The following is a 26,972-nucleotide window of genomic DNA, read 5'->3' on the forward strand; positions in this document are numbered from 1 at the left end:
AATAGTGCTAGGTTCATGGAAACCCTAGCTTCACTGAATTCACTAAGAAAAAGTAGCCATTTATATATATATAGATATAAGAAAATACAGAAAACCCACCTTGGTACCATAATTGTTTGCTTCGTTACATGCCTGGTTGCATCTGATATTTAGGACAGACACACTTCTTCCATGCTTTTGGCATAGTTCTGCCACTTGTGAGCTGTTTTTTACCTCACTTTTTTTTTTTTTATACTAAACTGTGGTGTTTGCCAAGTCCAGCCTTGTTCATGACAGTGTCAGTAACCTGACTGTTCTGAGCAGCAGCACCTGTGGTATCGCTGCAGATATGGATACACAGAAAATTTGTTTTTTCCATGTGTGTAGAAACTGGAGCTGTCATTAGCCTTGCTTTAACCCAAACTAGTGTTTTGTGCACTGAACATAAGGTGCTTCAGTGGGTCTTACTACTTGAGGTTTAGGGCTAAGCTGTCAGCAGCTTCTAGTTGAGCCATGCATCTATCAGAGAATCGCAGAGTGTGCAGAGAGAAAGCCTATATCTCTTTGCAAAATACTGTGTAAGCATACCTAAAGATATGAAATTGCCTCCTGTCTGAGATTAGTGACCTGCAGAAAGAGGAATGGTGCTATTCTCAGCTATGTTTTCCTTATATTTGTGTACCTAATATGAATTCTTCATTACTATGTTATTCCCAGGCTTCTAGCAATGAAGTGTATTATTCTTTATTACATTTTTATTCCTTTTCCCCCATTTTATGTCTCTGGCAAATACTTTTGTTGGTCTCCAATACCATATCCTTGGCATTATTTGTAATTATTTGGTCACTATTATTTTAGTACTTATATGAGATAATGTGGATTTTTGTTTGTTTCCTTTCCTGGGTATTAGACTCGGAATAACTTTGAAAGCACTAGGCAGGAAGTGGAGAGACTCATGCAAAGAATGAAATCAGCCAACCAAGATTACAGACCACCAAGTCAATGGACAATGGAAGGCTATCTCTATGTGCAGGAGAAACGTAAGTACAACAAGGAAGGCCTGTGCTCTTGTTTGCCCCAGTGGTTGACTGGTAGCAAGCTCTGCTCTGGCTGGCTGCCCTGCACCTTGCTGCAAATTCCCAGCACTCTGCTTTGGCTCCCTTCTGTTTCCTGTGCTTTTTCTGCCTGAACTGGGCCTTTAGTTCAGCCATCAGGAGCACCTTGTACCAGAGACCTCCACTGACCCAGCCATCTTAAAAGAACATGTGCTTAATGGAAATCAAAGATGTAAGAAAAGGTCATCTAAGTACCGTCTCACAATAGTTAACCACAGCCAGTTTTATCCTCAGTAGCACTGCAAGTTTTAAGAACATAGTCTATTTTTAATTGATTAATAATCATAAAAGAAATCTGTGTTAAGTGGAAATTACACTGAGCCGTGCTAATGGGGGAGGGAGAAAAGGAGGGAAGCACCAGGCACATGCTGTGCTTCATTAAATAGTGAGAGGCCAGCTTGACATCTTCTTACTGAAAAGAAATTTTTATTCTGGAGTAGCAGGGTCTGTAATCACTGTGTAGTGGGAAAGGTGCTAGTTGTATAATTCCTTGTTGTGCAAGTTTACTTGCCTACAACCCTTACCCTACAGGTTCTTGTCTAATGGTGAGCAACTGGGTTAAATGTTTGCTATTCTTGAGAGTAAATTCTGTATATATTTATTACTTATATGCATGGTGGTAAATACAGGGGGGTTTTTTTAAAAATGGCACTAGGCCATAATTTTTTCTTTTTCAGATGTATGGCCAAGAGTAACAAGCTTAAAGTTGCAACACAGGTGTCTGGGTACAATTTTCTAATTAAAAAAGGTGACTTCTAAACACATCTAAAACTGCTTTGAGAGTGCTCATCCCTCTTATAATATGCTTAAAGAGATAATGAATTGCCATCGGAGGAAAAATACATTCCAAATAATTACAGATTTTTGTTCTGCTAAGTGAAAATAACTTAAAATATAGGAGGAGAACAGCTAACTTCTGAGGGTATGTAACCATTGGTATTTTCAGTTCATGACTTTACTTTCTTCAAGAACACAGGCAATAGGAGAGCTTTCTGAAAGTCAGTGTAACCATGTAAATTTCCACAGTTATGTTTCTGGATAGACAGATATCTGACTTGTGAGACTGATTCAGTCTCTCATATAACCACCACCTTTGTGTGTACATTTACAAGTCAAAACCTTTATGTCTATAGTAAAACTACTAGGGTTTTTTTCAATTTTTATTTAATTCTTCATATTTAAAACAAAAACAAACACAAACCCATTAAAATACCTTTTTTTTTTGAAGTCAGGGTTCTTTCTTTTTGTCTTGGTTCTAGACAGGACAGGGTTAATTTTTGCAGTAGCTAGGAGCTGATCATGACTAGGTCCTTACTCAATACCACCTCATCATTTTCTGGGGATAGGAGAAGGGATCCCTTCTGGGTCCCAAAGGTGGCAGAGGGAGCGTTCAGGTGTTATCAGGTGTCTCCATGTGGTGAGTACTCACATGTGAATTATTTGCCCCTTGCACACTCTGTTATTAGTATTGTTGCTGCTACTGTTTTCTTATTTCATTGCTATCTCCAGTAAGTGGTTCTTATCTCAACCTTGATCTTTACCTTTTATACCTCCAATTCTTCTCTCCAACCCACCACAGTGGGGGAGAGAGGGGGAGGATGGGAGAGGGAGTGAGCAGAGCATGGTTTGGAGTGCTTCACTAGGAACACTAAATTGGGGAATACCATTCCTTAACCATAACCAATTGTAAAAATAATTAATAGGTTCATACATACTGCAGCTTGAAAAAATCAGTATCATGCTTTTCCCATGAGAGCTCTCACTGGAGAATCTGGGAGCTTGTGTTGCTCTCTTTGCTACAGTGAACGTCTAGAAAATATGGGAGATCTTATGTGTACTTCTAGCATGGGAAGAGAATTCTGGAAGTTGTGGGAGAATTCACTGCATGTCCTCACAGCAAAGAACACATTATAAATGCCAGTATAAACTGATTGTATAAATATAAACTGCATTAGTGTGAACCAACTTTAAAATACAACTGAGCTTGAGCTCGAGAGGGTTTTGTGTTTGGATTCACTAAAGGTTGACAGCAGTACCTGAACAAAGCTCTGGGTAATCCAGCAGTGAAAATATCTGCATCAGAGGTCCTGTACTTGGAGCAGGATTAAGTATGTGATGTGACCTCTCCAGCATAAGGCACACATCCACTTACTTAAGGATTGCTGTAGATCTCACCTGTGGCTATCTAAACTGAAGAAAAGTGAATCCCTGAGTACAGTACAGTATACTTGGATATTGTAAGAATGTGCAAGTGTCTGTTTGTGGACATGGTCAGTTCTGCACCATTGTTACAGCCACCCCTTCCCCAGCAGGACTCCCTTCAAGGCAGAAAAGGCCAATATTTCTTGATGAAGGCACTGCCTTTGCCACCCAACATTTTATCCCTCATCTCCAAACCAATGTGTTTTAGAGTGCACAGTTCCTTTGCTTTTTTTCATATAAAGAAATCTCCTATCAGTGTTCATCTATGTAAGATTAAATCTCTCTCTGAACTGCTGCCATTTTACCCAGTCCCTTAAGGTAACAAGTGGAAGAAAAGCCTTTCTGTGATGCTACCAAAAGCATTTGTTGCCTTTGACAAGAACACTGAAAGTAAAGGAAAATGTAGTCTCATTTTCTGACTTAGTCCACTTTTCTGCATTTAATACCAGAGTTCTAGGTTTCCCTAAGAGAAGGGATCTAATACTGAGTTGTGTTTCCCTTGGGTTGATAAAGTCACAACTGTGTTTTCTAGACAGAAAACTCCTCAGGTCTGTTCTTGCCTTTTCCCTGCCATGTTAACATAATAGAATGCTGTTACCCATCCAGTTGCCAAAGAAAGTCAGTCTGCTGGAACTTTGTTGGGCAACCTTATTAAGCTGCAGTATTTGAAAATGATACCTGAACAACATGTTCAAATTAAAAAATAAGAAGGCTGCATGTGGATCCTACTATGTTTCTTTTTTCTACTCTAATTCCAATAGTGGTAAAATGACAATTACTTTTGACACTCTCTCTCTTTCCTGTAGGACCCCTTGGATTTACATGGGTAAAACATTACTGCACTTACGAGAAAGGAACAAAAACTTTTACAATGAGTATAGCTGAAACAAAATCTGGTGGAAAAGTGGTGAGTTACATGTACATGAGCACATACATGAGCTGTATATTCCATCTTTTTTATTAAGTATTTAAGAACTGTTGAAAGAAAAAAATACAAACAGATAAAGCTGGTTTTGTAGATGAAGCAGTGTATGTATCATATAGCATGGACAAATATTTAAGTAATATTACTTTTAAAACATACTTAAACCACATATTAAATAACTTCTGTAATGTGATTGTTTTAAATGCGTATGAAATTTATCACATTTGCACAGAATCATAGTATGGATGAGGTTTGCAAGGGGGCTCTGGAGATCTTTAATATAAATTCAATTCAGAGTCAAGCAGAACGGGTTGATGGGGTCTGTGTCCAGTCAGGTTTTAGATATCTCCAAGGATGGAGCCCTCGATGACTCCTGTTCCAGTGTTTGACCACCATAAAAAACTTTTTCTAAGGTTCAAATAGAATTACTTGTGTTTGTGTTTGTGCCCATTGCCTCTCGCCCTTCCATTGGGCACCACTGAGAAGAATCTGACTTGGTCTGCTTTCCTTCCCATGAGATATTTGTAGATCAGTCACTGATGTGATCCCTGTTCTCCAGACAAAACAGTCCCAGCTCTCTCAGCTTCTCCACATATGACAGATCACAGGATCTTCAAGGTTGGAGGAGACCCTCAAGGTCATCTAGTCCAACCATCAATATAGCACCACCATAATCACCATTAAACCATATCCCCAAGTGCCACATCTAGGCTCTTGTACATTTTCAGAGATAGTGACTACACCTGGTTAACTTACTTCAATGCTGAACCCCTCCTCACTAAAGCCTCCTTTTAGGTAGTTGTGCTCCAAGTCCTTAATTACCTCGGTAGCCTTTAGCTGGACTTGTTCTAGCACATCACTGCTTCTCTTGTACCAGGGAGCCCAGCACTGGGCAGAGCATTCCAGGTGTCCATCACCAGTGCTGAATGGAGGGTGAGGATCTCTTTCTTCCACTTGCAGGCAGTACCCTGTGTCCCAGGAGGCTGGTGACCGTCTTTGCAGCAACATCTCATTGCTGGCTCATGGCCACCAGAACCTGAAATTCCTTTTCTGCCAAGCGGCTCTCTGTCCTGTCAGCCTCATCCTGTCCTGGTGCCTGGGCTTGTTACTATTCATGCTGAACAGTATTTGATCCCATGGGCATACCACTAGTGCCTGGTTGCAGCTGGACTTGTGTTGTGAGCTCAGCTGTCCAGGCAATGTTCAGTCCTCCTCACCATCTAACCAATATTTCACTTGTAATTGTCTATGAGGATGTAGTAGGATGTAGTGTCAAAAGCACGGCTAAAGTTGAGATAAACAATACTCATTGTTCGTCCATCATACACTGAGCCATCCAAAACATTGTAGAGAGCTATCAGGTTGATCCTGTGTGATTTTTTATTTATTAAATTCATGCTGACTGCTTCCAGTCACCTTTCTGCCCTTAATATGTTTGGAAGTGCTTTCCATGATTATTCACTTCATCACCTTCCCAGGGATAAAGGTGATGCAGACTGGCCTATAGTTCCCCTTAAGATGTGAGGCCCACAAGTTGCATCAGGGGAGGTAGGTATGGCAAAAAATTTCTTCACCACAAGGGTTGTCAAGCACTGGAACCGTTTGCCAGGGAAGTGGTTGAATCACCAACCCTGGAAGTATTTAAAAGATGTGCGGATGGTTTAGCTGTGACCTTTTCCAACCCGAATGGCTCTGTGATTCTGTATCCTTCTCCTTGTTCTTTTTGAAGGCAGGAGTGACATTTACTTCCTCCCATTCCTCAGAATTCCCAGTTGTGTCAGCCTTGACAACATTATAGCAAGGTCTCACGATCATGGTGACCAGAACTGGGAGTTAGTCAGCTTGATTCTTCAGAAATGTTTTTAACTGCATGTGAGAGTTGGCAGAATTATGTGATTTTTATCCTAACATGCATGTTACCAAGTTATATATGCAGGTATCTGTAAGATTTGAATTTAGGGAATTTTCTGAAATATAATGATTAAGTAACAAATATAAGACAGAACGCTATTAAATGTAGTCTTAATATACAGAAAAAATATTGTATATATTTTAATAATTTTCATCCCTATGTTAAGACATGTTCTTTGGACTGTTCATGCAGTTAAATTCAAGATGAAGCCAAGGTGTATGAGCACACTGCCTGTGCTAATTCCATTTTGTTGTTTTGTAGAATGGCCTTGTCACAAGCTCACCAGAAATGTTCAAGCTAAAATCTTGCATCAGGAGAAAGACAGATTCAATTGACAAACGTTTCTGTTTCGATATTGAAGTATTTGAGAGGTTTGTTTCCATTGTGTTAACAATTTGAAAATAATTTCAACCAATAGATTATAATTACCCCTGTAATAGGAACATGTTTACCAATATATTTGTATATATAGACAAACAAGGCTTTCAAGACTTTGAAATTCTTTGTTCAGACCTGGTTTTCTAATTAAATTCACTACACAGCATATGTGTTGTCTTTACTACATGATGCTTGCATGCAGATCCAGCATGGATTCTTGTGGAACTTGTAGCAAAACTGACTATCCTCTTTTAGAAACAGATCATAAATATTTTTATAAGTATTTTATAAATACTTGTTAATAAGCATATTCTGTACAAATCTCTATCACTTTCAGAAGTGTATGGTAGTACTTCTTTTTCTTGAAAATTATGTCCACAAGTTTTTTTCCACTTACTCCTGGATATTATAATTATATCAGATACATAAGAATAGCTTTCATGTATTTAAGATAGAGGTATGCAGTACTTTGTAGAATTATTTTTTCCAATCTTGGGAATAAAGCAAAATATTTTTGTGTTAAAGAGAATTAATTTTTGTGTTAAAATATGGTAAACAGTCTGACTTCTGTATTGTGCTCTTAAAAAATGTTTTATTACTGTTAGCACACTTTTAGAAAACAGATGTGTTTTATACCTAACTCAGACTTATTCTGTTATATCAGAAGCTGTCAACTTTCTCTAACTTCTGTCTGTCTTTTATATATTCACACTGCTATGGATTCTGACTTTGGATACTGTTTGAGAAAAACAGTAACTTCAGTGAATGTGTCTGTTTTTGACAGACCTGGAATCATCACACTACAAGCTTTTTCAGAATCCAACCGAAAGCTTTGGCTTGAAGCTATGGATGGAAAGGAACCAGTAAGGATATTTTTTAATTTTCATTTTACAGTTTTCTGGATCACATAATTCAGAAAGAAGATAGTATACATTTCAGATACTCTATTGGAATACCAACAAATGGAGTTTTTTTGTGAGACTCTAATGCAAGTACATAATGAAGATAACTACAAGTAGAAAAGTAGATCTATTAATTTAAGCCTACATTTATATATATATATATCTCATTATTTTATGTTAGGATATTTAAAGTAGTAATATTTTAACTAATATGATAGCATATTTTCTAATAGGATTCATGATTCAGGTAACATATGTGGTTGTTATTACAGTGCTAAAGAACAACCATCCTTTGGGCAGTTTCATGTACCATCTCAAAAGGTATTGCAGAGAGCAGAAACAGGTATTGAAAGCTACTGAGGGACAGGCTTGTCTGAGATTTCTTCCCACTATTTGTATTCTCTTAAGGTTGTCACTGAACGAGAGGAATGTCAGACTTGTACCTGACAGGAAGAGAATGGTTGATCAGTTTTATGAACTTGATGAATGTTCTTACATGCTTCTTGTTTGCCCAAACCGGTATAGGAATTATAATCACAGGCTGTTCTGAAATTTAACCCATTTGGACTCAGCAAATCTGATTTCTAGTGCATTAGTTGCATTATGGTAGCACAGAGCTGTTAACCCGGCTGTGTGCTGGAGCAGTAAATGTCCAGAGATCATGAAAGGCAAGGTTGGGATTTCCCTAGCAGCAGTCCAGTAAGGTAGCATGTTGCAACTACTCACAAACCTGGCAATAAAGGATTTAAAGCACAAACGTTATCCTATTGCATTGTTGTTTGGTTGTTTTTTTTTTTACAGATCTACACGCTGCCAGCCATTATTAGCAAGAAGGAAGAAAGTAAGCTCTTTATGATGAGTTGCCATATCTTGCTGGATTTCTGTAAAGTTACAGTCTCTTGATATATGTGTGGGAGAATGAGATTATTTTATATTTTTTTCTATTGCTGTTAAATAACTTTGTTGGATAGCTAAGCTTTCTGGTACAGCTTGAGGCCATTTCTGCTTTTCCTACTTCTTGCTACTGAAGAGAAGAAGTTGGCCCCTACCTGGCTGCTCCCTCCTTTCAGGCAGCTGTAGAGAGCAGTGAGGTCCCCCCTGAGCCTCCTTTTCTCCAGGATAAACACCCCCAGCTCCCTCAGCTGCTCCTCACAGCACTTGTGCTCCAGACCCTTCCCCAGCTCCGCTGCCCTTCTCTGGACACGCTCCAGCCCCTCAAGGTCTTTCTTGCAGTGAGGGCCAGAACTGAGCACAGCATTGGAGGAGTGGCCTCAGCAGTGCCCAGCACAGGGGGACAGTCACTGCCCTGCCCCTGCTGCCCACACCATGGCTGAGCCAGGCCAGGATGCCATCGGCCTTCTTGGCCCCCTGGGCACAGCCTGGATCATGTTCAGCTGTGCTGACCAGCACCCCCAGGGCCTTTTCCACCAGGCAGCTTTGCAGGCACTGCCCCCAGCCTGTAGCTCTGCCTGGGGTTGTTGTGACCCCGGTGCAGCATCTGGCACTCCGCCTTTTTGAACCTCTTACAACTGGCCTTGGTCCATTACATTGTTTTAGTTTTAGATGTAAATGCACCTGTTAGACATACACTGAGTAACAAAATTAGTGTATTTAAAGGTACTATGAGATTTGTGTGCATAATTGTATTAACACTGTATTAACACAATGGTTATTATCATAATATATTAACACACATATGTAAAATAAATAATATATCTCAGAGAAAGAGATTTGTAAAATTTGGACATACATCTTCATTGGATGTACATTTGAGACTCTGAAAATCTGAAATTTAAGCCACTATCTGTTCTTTTATATGATGGTGTCATGGGTTAACCCATGACAGAGGGTGTTTATTTTAATGGTGACAAATATGCTATTTTAAGATCTATATTTAGGTAGTTAGAGCAGTGGATATTGAAGATGCAACATTAATGAGAAATACATTCACTTGGAAGAAGATGACTAATTAAATTCAGTAACAAGGATTGTTCTTCTGCGTTACCATTTTATGAGTGATTATGTGCATATGCAAGGAACAAAGAATATTGTTGTATTAAAAACAATTAATAAGTTCTGGTCATAATGTAGGTCCTGGACTCTTAAAAACATTTTGCTCAGCAGCTTTCAACTGTATCTTTAGAGAGGCTGCTGATTGCTGAGAAAGACAATAGAATATTAAGTGTCTAATGGTACAGAATGACTTCAGAGTTGGGGTGTGAATGCTATGGATGTACCTACAAAGACCATATTACAGAACAAGTATTATAGTGGTATGGATGACCACGTATTAGGCCTCCTTGATTAGTGTGTGAGCATAGCTAAACAGAAGATTTTGTACATTGATGTTGGAAAGTAATTACCTTTTGTTTTTTTAGTGTTCTTAAATGAAGCAGGTTTCAACTTCGTGAGGAAATGTATTCATGCTGTAGAAACTAGAGGTGCGTATTAAACCACAAGTAAGGTATTAGATTGTTGTGACTTTTTTTCTGAAACATGACTACAGGTTTTACATCTGTGCTTTGAAGTGTGTCCATTATTTGGTTTGGACTTTTCATATTTGATCTGGGTGCTTTACACTCCAAATTGTTCTCCTCAGTTCCAACAACAATTCTTAACATATCATTTAAGTGAGATTTTTAAACTTTTTTCTGTAACTCCTTGTTGATTATACACCTTAATACACAATTGCACACATCTTTATTCTTTTATTTGTGTGCACTGACTTGACTTTTCTTGTGATACGACTGTAGGGAGTTTCAGCTTCCAACTTTGGTTTCAGGTGTGAAATGTGAAGACCCAAAAGTGACATCAACATTCTCTGCTGGTACCTCTTTTTTTTGCAGAGTATAACTTCTATTATTTTATTCACTAATGTAGTATGTTGTTGTTTTGGGGTTTTTTTTAATGTTTAGCAACTCTCATTTTTGTTAGTGGGAATGTAGTAAATGGAAGTAATAATCACTCTGCTGATGAAGTGGTATCTAACAATTCACAGTTAGTTTTAAATGGAGATTTATGACTGTATCATCTCCTATAAAATGAGATAACTTTTCTTGAGCTGTCAATGTGCAGATCTCATCTAATCCAAATGTGGTCCCTCTGTGCAACTTTGAGCTCAACTTGAATTCAGTTTCTCAGCCAGCAATGTTATCATTGTTGAGTCACTGCTGACTCAGAGCTTGTGCTGTTTTCTGGGGCTGGGAGGGTAAAAGAGGATTCCAAAACAGAACACCTAGGTTATCTAAGTGATATCAGATGTAGGAATGTTGTTTTCAAGGGAAAAGTGGAGAATTTTTAAATGGTAAAGCTTGAAGTGGGGAGAATGGCAAACATTTATACCCTGCTGATTTTAAAAGGCAGTTAAAAATAATTGTGACTGAAATAATTAAACACTGTATTCTGAATGTCACTCTTTAAACATTATTTGTTATTATTATCTGTGCTATTGAAAAAGGCCTGGCAATTCTAACTGACAACATAAATTCTCAATGGATGTGTTACAACAGTATATACAGTATATATTTTTGTTTCCATATAAATGTCAATCACATCTTATTTGTAAGCGATCATGGTCTAAGCAAACATAGATGCATAGTAATTCCACTGACATCTGAGCAATATAAACTTGTTGATGTGTAATGTGTTTTAAGACTGGTTTTGGGTCTTATTTTTCACTTTTCCTAACCATCACCTTGTTGCTTGCTAATATGGGTCATTTCTGTGCAGAAAGATTCTGTTAATAAAAATTATGCTTAGTGTATAGTATGGTGTGGACGCAGTGGAATGAATTTTTTAAAATCCCACAAGTGGTTGCAGTAGGGTAAAGCAGTGCTTAAGGATGTAATGGTACAGTTTTCCATAAATAGATTTAGATGTTTTGAAAACATACACCAAGAATTCATCAGCATATATTGAAATAACCATATTTTCACTATTTTAATTATTTTCATTTCCTTGTTTTCCCAATGTAGGTATCACAATCCTGGGGCTCTACAGAATAGGTGGTGTAAATTCTAAGGTGCAAAAGCTGATGAATACCATATTTTGTAAGTAACTGAAGTGAACTTTTGTCAGTATGCAGTGTGTGTGCTGGGATCCTTTTTGACTTAACTGCTGTGCTCAGAAGAGTGTGTCATAATATTCACAATTTTGTATATGCTCTTACTGCCATTAAATTGAATTTGCACTCTTAAAGTGATTGATTCATCTACAGTTTTTTATGTGCATTAGTATCCACTTCTGCATGTTACACGAGCAAATTACTATTAAAAATGCTTTTCTTCATCTAGCTTTAAAGTTCTATTTATATATGTAAATATATATTTTTATATTTTATATATATATATATATTTATAAAGTTCTATACATTTGGCTTGTTCCACAAGCTCTCCAAAGCTTAGTTCCATAACACATCATGGCTCAGCTTAACAGACACCTGTTCCAGTCTTTCGCATTTCTTGCTAACTGATCTCTCTGATGCTTGTGTTTGCATGTCTAAGAAAAATGAATTAGCAATTCTCTGTGGAGTTGTGCTTACTTAACACTCTGATACAGTGCATAAAGTTAATGTTTATAGTTACTAACTATGAGCACTGAATTTATTTTTATTAATAGTTTTACATAGATGAAAAGATTTAAATTTATCAGATTGGTGGATAGTCTAGCTAATAAATAATTAGTTGTGCTAAATGGCTGATCTAGTAGCTTCACTTTTGCTACTTTTCTAGTTAATGTGTTAGTCAAACTGTAACAAAATCCTAATTCAAATTTCTACCAGCTCCTAAATCACCTCCTGATATGGATATTGATATGGAAATTTGGGACAATAAAACAATAACAAGTGGACTAAAAAACTACCTCAGGTAAGTATCATCCCACACAGTTTTGGTATTCCTTTTCTGGCCCATTAATCTTTGGCTTGTTAATATCATATTATGTTTCTTGTATCCATTGCCATGGTTATAAATGAGTATTTTATTATCCTGCTTAATATTCCTGTGATTATGTGTAATTATACACACCTTCAATCTTTTTAAGATAATCCTGCCTTATATAGCCCTAAATTCAATCAATTGGATGTTCTTATTTTTTTTGTTACCACAAAGCATGTTGTGCTCAGTCTTTTCTTTTTGAATCCCTTAAATTGTGTACCATAAAATTTCATGATATTATAGTTGAATGAAAATCTCAGCAAAAGCATAGGTTTTTATCTTATGCTTTTAATATCTTCACAAAAAAAATATCCCTCCTGTCATTTTTGCTGACAAGAGAAATGTGAAATTAGGACATGAGTGAGCAAACAGTAGCTGTGTGTTTGTGTCTGTAAGGCAACTCACACTATACCTTTCAGAGAATGACTCTTTTAAGATCTCTCATATCAGAATTTCAGTCCCAAATTTCATCATATTTTTTGCCTTTCTTGGGCAAAAGGTTGCTTCTGCAGCCACTATACCGTGTCTACAGCTGTATTTATTCCTGTCCTACAACATGGAAGACAGGCAACACTGAGGCTCTGTGCTGAAGTAACACTTTCCTTATTAACTTACATGATGACACCAGATTCAACTCAAACTGATTTTCAGACACTGTACTTGACTGAGTTGTATACTAATTGTAATTAGTCACCACTGAATTGGATTTCCTAGGACCAATCAAACATTGTGCAGATGTTGAGAGCTATCATAATCACAGTCACAAAACTTAGATTTTGAGTGTTTTATTTAAAAATTTGGTTTTTTTACAACCAGGTGTCTTTCAGAACCACTGATGACTTTCAAGCTGCACAAAGATTTCATTGTTGCTGTTAGTAAGTAAAAAGCAAAATGATAAATACACTTTCATGAAAGTAATATTGTTTCTAACCTCTAATCTCCTCAGTCACTGTCTTTACTTTTCTTCTTGCTCTAATATCCAGCGGTCCAGCCCTCAAAGCAGAGAAGTCACACTAGCTGAAGCTGTTCAGTGGTTTGTTCTGATCTTTTTAGTGGTTCTGCGTGACTGCTTTCTGGATGAAGTTTTGAACTCTCATTTAGATATTTGTTTGTTTGTTTGTTTGTTTGTTTGATAGAGGCTGATAATTCTTTTGTAACATTCATCCTTCTCATCCAGGGATCTTTGTTTTCCAACTTGCTTTGATAAATCAGAAAAAGTGAACTCCTTTTCACAAATGGAGTAACTGGATACAAAGATAGCAGAGATCATTTTTCTAATTAACTCCAGTTTAGAATTTGAAGATACTTCTTCATTTTCTCTTGTCTTGATAAGAATAAAACACATAAAAAGTTTAGAATTTGAAGATACTTCTTCATTTTCTCTTGTCTTGATAAGAATAAAACACATAAAATAAATTTAGCTTTTTAAATCTATATTTCTTAGATTAAATCTTAGACTTCACTGAAGTGGCACATCAAGTCAATACTGCCATTAATTTGTTGGTTCCAGTATTGATAGTAATTGCTTTAGGCGAGTTACTTGAAATACAGATTTCACAGTGTAATAAATATAATCAAATTTTCCTCATCATTTGAAAGCTAATTTTGTTTAGCTCCTCTTAATGCATGTTTGTGTTAGCATACAGGCACTGATGCCATTTGTAGTCACTTCTTAGCACATGTTCTGATTTATCAACAATTTGTTTTCTGTTTAATAGAGTCAGATGATCAGAACTACAGAGTTGAGGCAGTGCATGCGCTTGTGCATAAATTACCAGAGAAGAACAGAGAGATGCTGGACATCCTTATTAAGCACTTGGTCAAGTAATTATTTTTTATTTTTCTCTTTGGTATTATTGTAAGATGTTATAATTTCTGCCTTAAATTTTTTAGGTCGCTTAATCCATTCTCTATGTTGAAACAGTGACACTTGAAATTACATTTGATTTCTAAAATGCTGCTCTCAACTGGTATAATACTCTGTAGAAACAGAATAAAAATATAAAGTGTCACCAAGATGGCCAACTACGTTTATAAAATAAACCTAGACAGTGTTTTCATTCATGTTCTTACTTACTACGGGACTTGTGTCCAATTAAATTTAAGAAGCATCTAACACTATACCAAGGTTGATGGAAAGCACTGCTTTGAATCTGTCTCAAAGTCCTAGAGTGTTTCAGGAATGAGATAGATTAGAAAGGACATAGAATGAGATAGATGATATGATAATTTCTGTTCTTCATGTTTGATTTTTTTTCTCCCTAACAAGTCTGAAGTGTAGTATCACTTGAAAGTGCTAATTTGTAGTAATTTTATTTATATTATTGATATCTACATAGATGCCCAACTTTGAATCTCCCTTAATATTCCCTTGAATTTTAATTGTCAGATGGAAAATATTTTTGCATTTCTTTAAATTATTGGCCTTTTGTCTTCACAGAATTAAACTTGGCATGTGCTATGAGATAAAAAAGACAAGCTTTTATTCTCTTAAGTTTCTGTAATTTTTGAGTCGTTTTTGCTGGTATTTGCTGAATACTTTTGAATATGTATTATTCATTCTGATTTAGGATGCTGCATAGTACATGTATCAGTCATTTGGGAATGTGAATAGTAGTTGTTCAGATAAGGCTCATATGACTTAGACATTTAGAAGACATGAAAAGAGTCCATGTTGTTTTCATTCAATTCACTCTGTCCCAGATGTTTTGCCTGTTTGATCACAGTTTGAGCTACAGGCTGCAGTAAGCTGTCTACAGCAGAGTCTAATGCAGTTTTGTTACAGAAATGAGAACTTTGAACATGTCTTTGACAGGAAAACATTTAGCCCTAAAAAAATGATTTTATCCTGTTACCTCATTAGCCCCTGGAGAACTAGCATTATAGCAAGCTGCTGTAAATGCATTCATTGCAAAAGCTCATTTGGCAGACCTTGCCTCTCATTATGCTTGGGCTGACACAGACAGCCAGATGGAGAAAAGTTTCATAAGTTTCTTTACTCACAGAATTGTTTAATTAATGAAAAAAACACAATACCTACTCCCTTGGAACCCTCAAAAAAGTGAAAGTATTAAATGAAGGATTAACAATTTTGTAAAAGCTACTGGTCTGGAAGCTTCAAAATTAGAGAGATATATAAGCATAAGAACTGACTTATTTGTCAGTGCAATTGTTGTTAGGCAAGCATTACTTTCTTGCCTTCTTTTCCTGGCCTCTTTGTTCTCAGTGTTATCTCAGATGCAATTCCAAAGAAAAGCATACCTTACTATTCCCTTCTTTAATTGTTCTCTTTAGCTCCTGCTTTTTTCATCTTTGTCGTGATTCTCATTTCATGTAGATGTAATCTTAGTTTTACACTGAACGCCTTCAGTGCTTTTCTTTCCAACTTTCAATACACCCATTTCCACATAATTTGCCAGCTGTTGTTTATGCTAGCTATTCTAATGAGACTGAATTTAAGATTAGTCTCTTGAGTATATTAGCTATCTTACTCCCTCGTCTTTTTTCCTACCACTGTGTGGAGATTTTTCAAGGAACAAATAAATGGCAGGTAAAGTGCCTAATTTTATGAAAATGGGAAAGCTTGGGGGAAAAAAATTCCAACCTTCTATTTGCATCATTCTTTTGTTGAAAATCCAATTTCAAAGTACATATTTCCTTCTCCATATTTCTTTTAGCAGTTCAGTTCCTTTATAAATGCTTCTGCAGGAAAGTGAAAATGCTCTAGCTCTGGGTTATAAAATAAGGATAATGTTATTTGTTTTCTTGGTTTAAGTCATAAGGTCTTTATATCTTTGCCTAGCTTGACTTCTGTGTTACTGTGTAAATTTAAATAGGCTTAGATGATATGGGATGTAAATCATACTAGAAACAAACAAACAAAACTGGCAAATCCTGAAAAGCACCTGGAGAGAGGTGATACTGCATGGGTACATAGTCAGTGGCTAGGTAAACATGGCAAGTTTGGTGTTACTTTCACATGTAACACATTTTTTTGTTTTTAAACCTACCTAGCCAAATTATGTCTACTCTAAAGGATGACTCATTCTTTGGTATGATTTAACAACACAATGCTTTTCTATGGTAGGTAGTTGGCAGTCTGCAGTCTGGCAGTATCACAAATTTGCTGATGATACATCAAATGAAAAGATTCTGAGGAGAAAGCAATCTCGATGAATGCCCTACAGCTACCTGAAATGCAGGATTACCTCAGCTTGTGTCTGTGCTGCAGCTCAGCAGCAGCAGGAGTAGGTCAGGGAAAAGTGGCTATCAAAATGATCCATTTACAGCCCTGGCTTCTTTCTCTTTTGCAAGAAATCAAGCCTTTGAAATGCATTGCAGAAGGCCCTTTCTGGCTACAGTGTTATTGAATTTACCATTTCTTTTATTAACCAAGCTCCCAAATTTGTAACCAAGGAAACCCAAACAGCAGACAAACACTGCCTTCTCTCTTATGCTATAAGATTATAATGTTTGTGTAACAGACCTCTACGGTTACTGTGCAGCACGCAGCAGAGTAACATTGCAAAGGGAGGATTTTTTAAAGTTTTTTTATAGCATATCTAAAGCTGAGGTGTTCAACATTCCAGTTTCATTTAAATACTAGTGGACTTCCCAAAAGATCTTTAGTCATCTAAGATAAACATAAGATCTGTTTCAGAGAAAGTTAGATTAAGCTAAAAATATGCTTTTACAGCAGAGTCATTTTCATAGTATGGCTTCCAAGTAATGATCTCTACCACTGTGTCTGTCTGAGGTAACATTTTAGAAAGTTTTGAGATAACTTACTGAAGCAATATAAGAAATGTGTAAGAATATAGGCATTTGTTTTCCTACAGTTTATAATCATGCTGTCTCCTACACAAAACCCTTTCCCATAACCCTTTATCTTGCTTCTTGATGTAAATGGGATGCTAAAATCTTCCTGTCCCAAACAGGAGGGAAATGTTTTATAGATTTTACTATTTCTTAATTTTAAAAGTTGCAAGAGTTATTTTAATTGTGGAGGAAATGGCTAAAAATGCTCAGCTTGACCATAGTAGCAGATGGCAGTGAGAAGGAAGAGCAAAATGTGAACCAGTACCTTATTAATAAAAGTTCCATTTGGTAATAGATTCAATAAAATTAGGCATTGAGGTTATTTTAAAATTCTGATTTGGATTTTGAATATTTTAAATATTCCTGAGACATGAGGCAATAGCATAGTCACAGCTGTGACTGGGGAATCACTGGCAGGTGTTTCAAAGGATCCATGAGGACACAGTTTTTATTTGGCAAATCTTAGTAGTAAGGAGAGAAATATGACATTGGGTATTACTGACTGAGATTTAAATATCTGATAAATTACTGGGAAAAATAAGCCTTTAAATTCTATGTTGAAAAGAAAAAAAAAGCAGAATAGGTAAAGTATGTGATAGCAGAATACACAGAGGTAAAAGGTTAATATCTTTTAAAGCCTGATGTCATGATGATCATCTAATGATATCTATCACACAGAAACAATAATTTCACTGAATCCATTGATCCCGTGTTTTCATCAAATTGATAAAGAGATCCTATTGCAAATTAAGGGTTTTCAGTAACTAAGCTTCATTCCTTTACATGAAAACTAAGGTATATGGTTGATCTCTGGTACCACACAGCATTTTCAGTCAATCTAGTCAAAAGTAGGTAAGGACCTGTGTAATCTTGCCCTAAGACTTCTAAACTTTAGATGTTCTGAATCTCTCTGTGTAGAACTCCAAATACAGTTGCCTTTCCCTGTCAAGTGTATCAGGAACTGAAATACTCTAAAAAGACATACTCATTATCCCTTAAGTGATTGCACGAGAGGAGCCTTATTGGAAATATAGGACTTGTACTACATTTTATTTTGATTCTAGTGTTAAGTGGAAGTTTTAAAAATATATTTTAAAGAGAAGCATGAACTTGGGATCTTGTAAAAGTAGTAGTCTTAACAAGTTTTTTGCCTGCTAGAATTGTAGTTTAGCACAGCAATTAAATCACATATTGTTTGTGTTCATTTAAAGGGTATCATTGCACAGTCAACAAAATCTAATGACTGTATCCAACCTTGGTGTTATCTTTGGACCAACTCTGATGAGAGCACAAGAAGAAACTGTGGCTGCTATGATGAACATTAAGTTTCAGAATATCGTCGTTGAAATTCTGATAGAGCATTATGAAAAGGTAGAAGGAAATTATCTGTTTTGTTATGAAGTGGAACTGAGATCTCATTTTTGTTACCATGATTAAGTCCTTAAGAATAAAGAGTCCAAGATTTATAGAAGGTCATTAATAGAAATCATAGCTTCTTCCCACTCCATGCTATGGATCTGTATTCCTAGCAAGTCTTTCATGGCTGTGCAAGGTACAGATCCAAGACATAATCTCCATGCTTTGAAGGCATGGCTCTGAATCTTCAATTGCTTTCTGAAGATTGCTTCCTGAATCTAGAAACAGAAAGAGAAGGTCATAACTTCGCTCCTGGCTGCTCCAGCTCTTTCTTGCTACCATAGTATGAAGGTTCACTTTAGGGGAATGCACAGATTCTCCTCTAAGTGCATCAGGTCAGAGTGTTTCTGACCATTTTTGTCCTTAGGGGACATGTCAGCTGCATGGTAGTGGAGATTAGTCACTAGAAGAGTTGAGCAGGAGGACTTAAACAGGAAATCTTAGACATTTACTTTCAGTCACTACCATTGTTGATATCAGCTTCACTGAGAGGTCTCCGCAGATTTTTAAATTTTAAACTATTTGATGAATTCAAACATTCAAGACCTCCTTTACTTAGTTGTTAAAAGCAATTTTATTCTGGGGATCTTAGCTGAGCTATGTCATCTCCTCTGATGACTGACAGAACAAAATGAAAAAGCTTTGAGTTTCTTTCATTACACATTGCTCAGCTAAGGGGCAGTTCCCAGTCAATAGCAGGATCCCCTGCACTGGCTGATCAGTAGGTGCTGACAGTACAGCTTGGTATCGTCATTTATATTTCATAGGGACTCCCCAAAATGGCTATGATCCTGATAGCCTTCTTGGCTCTGATTACAAAACATATATGTTGCATTTTTCCAACTCTGAATTTCTTCTCCAGAAAATCAGAGTTAATTCAGCACAAAGACTATGACTGCACAACCAAAGTCACCCTTGCTCTATTTCCCTGTCTACAGACATGTTTTTATGTACTACTCTCTAGTGCTTAATACAGTTTTATCATACTCCGAGAACATCTCAAGATGTCCACTAAAGTATTTCCTACTGTGGAAGTACATTTGCTTTCTTCCACTTGTATGAATGGCACAAAGATGTCCTTCATGGTTCACTTCATCTTTTGGGAATGCCCTATAGCTAGAGGGCCAGAAATTCTTTCAGAAATGCTTTCTGGCATAGCATGGTAAAAAACAGAGCTTTTTCTGCAGCAATGAAGTGCAAAATTGACCAGTGGTAGCAGTGGTATGTAAAAGATAAGAACCAGGAGATGCCTTAAACGTAAAGGTGTTCCTCATTAAACTTGACTTGTTTGGTCAAATAAAGCTTTCTGAAATCAAAATTTGATTGTAGTAAATTATGACTGTGATATATTTCAGTGACATATAGAAACTTTCTCTGGAACTCAGAGAAAAAGAAATCATTCTTGTCATAATATTTAAAAAATATTCTTCTTGGAGAAGAGTCATTAGTAGGCACCTATTTTGTTTTATAATTTCAACTGTTAAGCCCTTCTTAACAAGAGCTACAAAATTAATCTATTTCAACAAATTAATACTGATATTAAGTACAGCTCAGTATTGTGGTTCTTGAGTTGTAAAATGAGATCAAACCAAAGCTTGTATTCTGTGACTTTACTCTTTTGTAATGTATGAAACTATGATAGTGGTAATATCAAGCACAATGGGGAGGAAAACAAATAGATTGATAATGAAAGTGTAACAGTATCTGTATTGTTTAATGTCATTTTTGCCCTTCTTTTAATCATGCAGATATTTCACACTGCACCAGACCCCAATATTCCTCTTCCCCAGCCTCAGTCCCGATCAAGTTCAAGAAGAACAAGAGCAATTTGTCTCTCCACAGGTTCGCGTAAACCCAAAGGAAGATACACACCATGTCTAGCGGATCCTGACAGTAAGTTTGTCATTGCGTACTGGTTGTCTTGCTTATGTCATCTTTTAACTTTGCCTGAATAACATCCTATAGATACTGTACTCCAGTGATCATAAACATCAGCTTTTAACCTCTATGAGTCACAGCAGTGCTGTTGACTGACTGCATTCCTCACTTCTCAGATGAGGAAGGATGTTTGGTTATAGGCAAGCCTTGAGTTGCATACAGTGTTCAACATCATTTAAAGTAGACTTTGTATTCTAATATAAATTTAGTCTACTTTGAAACTCAAAAGTTCATTATATGATGTTCATCTCATTTGCTTGCAAGATGATTGGTAAGTTTGAAAACAGTAAATGCAGTCTTTTCTCTCCTCCTGTAACAAATGTAATTCAGTTAAGAACAGGAGATCAAAACCATCACTTGGCTTTTTTCACATGCATGAAACTGTAGTCATTGCCTCAGTCAGCCACTGCCAAAACCACTAACACTTTCTTAGGTTTTCTGGAATGGAAACAAACTTTCATATTCCTGGGAGAATATTAGAGTATATGTATACCTATCATATGGTTTACTGTTTAACAGCAGGGAGTTAAATCTATAATTGATTGCTGCTTTAGAAGGCTTACTTATTTTTATATAGATGTAATTAAAAAGTTTCACTTCATTCATTCTCATCCATTTGGGTCCCTACTTTTTTACTTACTGGCTGTACCAGTAAGGAGTATTAAAACTTTATGAAAGCTTAAGTCATTAACAATTCCACTGCTGCAAACACTTCCTGAAGAATTTCTGTGTCCCTTGCTTCCTCGAAAAGATTTTTATGAGACTGTTTCAGTAAGTTAATCCACAGTTAAGTGTGTCTGTTCTTAAGGATCTGTACTCATTCTGAAGTCTGTAATGTGAAGAAATCTTTCCTCAGTATATTCTTACAAAGCTGCTTAATTTTTCTTACGCTGCCATGTCTTCACTGAAAGGCTTGTTAAGCATTGGAACAGACTTACCAGGGAAGTGATGGAGTCTCCCTCCCTGGAAGTGTTCAAGACATGACGTGGCACTTATAGCCATGATTTAGTTGACATGGTGGTGTTTGGTCAAAGATTGGATTTAATGGTCTTGGAGGTCTTTTCCAACCCAAGTGATTGTATGACATCTGTGATGCTACGTTTGGTGGCAGGTTGATTGCCACAAGATCTAATCCAACAGCTGTCCGCTTGTGTTTTGTCTATTAGCTGAAACTCAGCACTTATGTAAACAAGTTCCAGTTAGTATCTCACTTGTGCCCTGAAATGCTGAGGTAGAAGCAGAGGTACTCTTCTTACCCAATATCTCTAGGTGTGGCAGGAGACAGGTAAGAGGGAGCCAAGGCTTCTGGCAGTAACATTTTCAGAGTACTGGTGGTTTTAAGTTATCATTCAGATGAAGCATGGACACAACTATTGTCACTATTGTATTAGGGATGGCTTAATAATGACACAAGACTCCAAGATCTTCTCAAAAGGCAGAAGCTCAGTTTATTAGAACTCTCATCTTTTATAGACTTTTCTGAGAGAGCTGGACATGATTATTTAACTTTACCTGAATAACATCCTATAGATACTGTATTCCAGTGATCATAAACATCAGCTTTTAGCCTCTATGAGTCACGGCAGTGCTGTTGACTGACTGCATTCTACCCTTCTCACATGAGGAAGGATGTTTGGTTATAGGCAAGTCTTGCATTGCATAGTGTTCAACATCATTCAACATCCAACCAACACCCCTCACCATTATTGGGTGATTAGGAACAACACCTCTGTGTAAACAGCTTGCAAGTTAACAAATGCAAAAACACCAAGTGCAAGGATTATTTTTTAATTCCTTCATGAGTTTTCTCACAGCTCCCCAGAGCAATGCCTAGGAAAGTTTATCTGACTTTCTCTCTGACCAGGCTGTCAGCATCCACAATCTATATTGCAGGAAATAAAGGAAATCTGTATGATATGAGAAAAGAGATACAGGTTTCATATGGTAAGGAAAGATAAGAAATTATAGAAAATGCATCTGGTAAAAATCACGTCAGCCAATCTTGCAACTTTCAAGGGACTAATGCTCCATAAACGGGCAAGATGAGTCTTCAAGTTGTAAATAAAAAAGAGTTGTGTTCTTTCTGCAGGAAACCACAGATTATGATTTTGTTAACAAGTAAGGTACAAAAGAGCTAAAAGTGGCATGAAAGAAATGCACATGATCAGAAATTGCAGATTATTTTTTTCATCTCTCTCCTTTCCCCTGCCTCTCCAGGTGACTCCTACAGCAGCAGCCCCGACAGCACTCCCATGGGCAGCATCGAATCTCTGTCTTCTCACTCCTCTGAGCAGAACAGCACCACCAAGTGCACGCCCTCACAGCCAAGGGAGAAATCGGGAGGGATTCCGTGGATTGCCTCTCCTGCTTCTTCTAATGGCCAGAAAAGTTCAGGCCTGTGGACTACAAGTCCAGAATCCTCATCAAAGGAGGATGCAACCAAAACAGATGTAGAATCAGACTGCCAAAGTGTAGCTTCCATCACTGGACCAGAAAATGCCTCTCCACCAACAGAATTGACCAAAAAGTGTTCCTACAGTCTGTCTGGGCTGAAAAGGTCTTCAGCATCTTCCCTTAGATCAATTCCTTCAGCTGAAGGTAATTTCCAAGGTCTTTTATCACAGTGTTAACCTATGCATGAGAAAAAAAGAGCTGGGTCTGAAAGCTAATGATACTCATTAGTCTTGTTTGTTTGTTTGTTTTTAATTTTATGGTATGTTGTTTCAGTTTTCAAACTGTTTCTGACATCTTTGCATTTCTTATAACCTGCACAGTTCACACAGCTTAAAAGATAAGTTTCTCAAATTTAGATTATCCTCTATCCTCCTATGATTCATCTATAATTTATGATATAGAATAATACTATAGATTAGAAATATTAGTAATAGAGATACTGTGCTTGTCTTTTGGGATCTCTGTATTATGACAGCTTTTCAATCATTATTAAGCATTGGTTGGTCTTTGGCATAAGGAGAGAAGCAGATGCAGTTTTGCAGAACATCCATGGAAATAAGGCAGCAGTCCACTGATAAGTCATCTGAAAGGACACATGGGCATGGCCTATATTCATTAAAAGGACTTCTTTTGTTTGCTATACAGTCTGTACACATACAGATTTGCTTTATCGAGTTAGTGGCAATTGATTAACGCAAATCATGGTTATTTATTCCTAAGTATTTTTTTTAACTGCATAAAGCTTTTGTGGATATCAAAATGTTAATTCTTACAAATTATTGTGGTTTGATTTCACACTGCTCTGATCAATTGATTTCCTGAGAACTGTTTCCCTGTGAATTTTTTGCAATTTTATGCAAAGTGTGCCTTTATAAATGCTTGTCACTTTTTAGTGATTGTACTATCTAGCCCTGTAATTGCAATGTAATTTTTAAGCCTTCTCAATTTTAACATCATTTGTGCATTCTTTCTGTTGATTCCTTTCTCCTGGCTTTTTGCCTTCTCACTCTTAGTAAGTAGTTTCTCTACGTGTTTTGACTCCTAAAAAAAGGGAAAAAAATCAACAACAGCATAACCTTTGCTTTGCACAGTTACACATGTTGTGAAACAACTTCAAATCAGCTTTAATGTTCCCTATAATTTGGTGTTTTCTTTAGGTAACAAAAGCTGCAGTGGATCTATACAGAGCTTATCTTTAACAGATACCAAAGATACACTAAAGGCTCCACCAAACCCTGATTTGCCTCCTAAAATGTGCAGGAGGTTAAGATTAGATACTGCATCAAGTAATGGCTATCAAAGACCGGGATCTGTGTAAGTCATTAAGGCCCTTTGGAGATTTGTGTTGTTACAGTATTTTCTGTTATAAGTTGATTCCAGAGATGTACATAAGTAATTTTAAAAGCATGCATGAATACTTGATTTTAATATTTATGTATTTGTTAATTATTTATCTAGTTTTGTTAAAATTGTAAAAAAATGAGATGGCATGAAGTCTGTTTAAGTCAGTTGAAAGACTACCATTGACATTATTAGACTGGAGACAAGGTCGAAATGTTTCCTAGAAAAATCATTAGTATTATTGTCTCTGGTTCTTTTTAATATGATGTTTCAAGGAGCAGAAATTCTGTTTACTGTCTATGCTGTTATCTCAGAAAGATCATCAGATTTTGTTTTTGGAAGCCCAAAATTGGAGGAAGGAAAAAGAAAACAAAACCAGCCTTTAGCTCCGAAGTGTCTGCAGTTTCTGCATGATAAATAGTTGATTTCTAACAGTTGGGGTTTGGTTTGGTTTTGGTTTAGTTTTATTTCTTTAATGCTGAAAAGAGGATAAGCGATAGAGATCGTGATTTAGCCTGTTGAGATTTGGGTTAATAATGTTTCTCAGTGCATTCAGAAGACTGAAAAGTCAGATGATCTCTCCTGATCTAACTTTGACCCAGAATATCTCTGTCCCCATGAACAAGTGATTTCCAGATCTGCAGAGCATCAAGAAATTCTTCAAATACTGCAGGACATCATTCAGCCTCTCCACTTTGTAATCAGGAAGGGATCACTGTACTCATTTCACAGTCATGTGTCTTACTTAAACAGAACTGGGCACAGCTAAGAGTTCCAGCATGATAGTGACAGGCTTTCAATAAAAGCATTTCCAATATATCTATTGGCCATCCATTAACATAGTTTTAAACACAAGATGTTGAGGTTTCCATTGGTGACTCACGGCACGGGAGCATGCGGAAGTCCATGGCCCCCAGTGAGGTTATGCCCTTAAAAAGTCTGGTGAATAGGGATGTAAGTGAATAGTTAAAAACAAAAAAAATTAAAATGTGTCCATATCTTTAGATGATTAAAAGTGAAACTAGTGTGTGTGGTATAAAGCCAGGTGGTGCATTTATTTTCAGGGTGGCTGCAAGAGCGCAGTTGTTCGAAAGTGCTGGTTCACTTAAACAAGTTTCTTCAGGACGGTAAGTGCTACAAACTGTTTAACATTCTGTAAAACCCTTTCTGTTTTGCTGGCTTCAGAGATTGAAAGAGAAGCGTTGGAGCTTTGTTCTGTATCTTTTGGACAGTGTCATGTGGCATGTGAAATTTTTTTAGGTTTATTAAGCTCATCCTTTCCTCAAAGGAAAGCTGAATTTCATAGAGAATAACAGTCTGGTTATTCTCTCACCTGGGAGAGTAGTGAGAGAGGCTCAGGACAGCTGTCTGCTTAAGGACACAGATACAGGAGAAAATTAACAGTATTTAAATTAGGATGAGAGTGCTATATTTTCTCCACACAGCTGTTTGTATGGAATGGTTTCAGCAGAGTAGCAAACCTGCAGGTTTATGGTAATTTGCTCCTATAGGCAGGTCTGGAATAACATGTACTTTAGAAACTTCAAGATTAACTTGATCAGGATTTCTGTATTTACCATCACACCTTCCATGCCTCAGTGTCTGTCTGGAGAAACTTTTGACCCTTCTACTTGATAGTGTGCAGCAGGAAGTACTGACATTTTTTCACAATTGTTTGCATTTATTTCATGAATTTGATTCATTTTTATATTAAATGAATTTAGAATGTTCTAGTAAGTGTTTGTCTAGGAAGCAGTATCTTCTGTACAGTACCACTCCCCTTACAATTAATAGACAAAGCAGATAAGTAAATAGATGTAGGAAAACATCTGTGTCTCTTCTCACTGTCCCAACTTTTCAAATTCTTTGAGACAGAACACAGATTTAGAGCAGATCACTGCTTTACTCACTGATAAACCCACAACTTACCAGAACTGTTGAGCAGTGAAAAAATATGTCAGTCCATGAATCCAGAAGTAGGAGCCTAAAGTAGCACAGATGTAAAAGAAGATGCCAACATGCTGAAATGTGTGGCCATGGAATGTGGCTGTCCTCTCTGGTAGATATAGCATGGGAGGGAAAGAAAAAGGTTTTCTGCAAAGGCCTGCTGATTTTGTGAGAGAAGCAGCTTTCAGGAATCAAGGCTCTTCTTGTTTTGTGTAGTACATGAACTGTAAGATGAACAAAAAGGAGGGTGGCAGGGGAGGAAAGGGATGTGAAAAGATCAGGACAATAATTTAAGGAAGAAAAGTATAAATGAAGGGTCTGGAATGTTCTTAAGCCAGTGCCTTAAGTTGAAAGCAAGGACTGCTTCATCATATCATTTCTGCTTCATCAGTCCTGCATCATTTCATCTTCAACACTGTTCCTTTTCTTATTTTGTATTACTTCCTTCTTTGAAACTCTCCCCTGTTGTTCCTTCAGAGCCTGTGCCACCTGTATCTGTACATAAAAAGTGTGTTAGAAGCAAAAATCTGACAAAGGAAAAAGTTTGGTAATGGATGTGAGAGCGGATAACAAAGCCAAAACCACTGAAAGGCTGAATAGCTGCTCTACTTCAGCCTTCTTAGAAAGGCAGAAGAGCAACAGGAGCAAGGAGAATGGAAAATGACAGGTTAGCAGGCAGAATAAGGAAGAAATCAGAAGTAGCTCAGGTGT

At 36.9% G+C, this 26,972-nt stretch overlaps 1 protein-coding gene across 1 annotated transcript in view; it reads left to right on the top strand.

Moving 5' to 3' along the window:
- The window catches only part of ARHGAP42 (Rho GTPase activating protein 42), a 136,888-nt gene that overhangs the window by 104,742 nt on the left and 5,174 nt on the right, over positions 1 to 26,972 (top strand). The window contains exons 8-22 of the mRNA XM_063394533.1: positions 890 to 1,019; positions 4,103 to 4,203; positions 6,395 to 6,504; positions 7,296 to 7,374; positions 8,215 to 8,254; positions 9,792 to 9,854; positions 11,388 to 11,462; positions 12,194 to 12,278; positions 13,164 to 13,222; positions 14,066 to 14,171; positions 18,377 to 18,536; positions 20,330 to 20,474; positions 22,737 to 23,117; positions 24,131 to 24,287; positions 25,379 to 25,441. Coding sequence (XP_063250603.1) covers positions 890 to 1,019; positions 4,103 to 4,203; positions 6,395 to 6,504; positions 7,296 to 7,374; positions 8,215 to 8,254; positions 9,792 to 9,854; positions 11,388 to 11,462; positions 12,194 to 12,278; positions 13,164 to 13,222; positions 14,066 to 14,171; positions 18,377 to 18,536; positions 20,330 to 20,474; positions 22,737 to 23,117; positions 24,131 to 24,287; positions 25,379 to 25,441 — 1,754 coding nt within the window. The remainder of the gene's footprint in view (positions 1 to 889; positions 1,020 to 4,102; positions 4,204 to 6,394; positions 6,505 to 7,295; positions 7,375 to 8,214; positions 8,255 to 9,791; positions 9,855 to 11,387; positions 11,463 to 12,193; positions 12,279 to 13,163; positions 13,223 to 14,065; positions 14,172 to 18,376; positions 18,537 to 20,329; positions 20,475 to 22,736; positions 23,118 to 24,130; positions 24,288 to 25,378; positions 25,442 to 26,972) is intronic.

Source organism: Prinia subflava, chromosome 3 (genome assembly GCF_021018805.1).
Source record: "Prinia subflava isolate CZ2003 ecotype Zambia chromosome 3, Cam_Psub_1.2, whole genome shotgun sequence".
In the NCBI taxonomy this organism is placed as follows: Eukaryota; Metazoa; Chordata; class Aves; order Passeriformes; family Cisticolidae; genus Prinia; species Prinia subflava.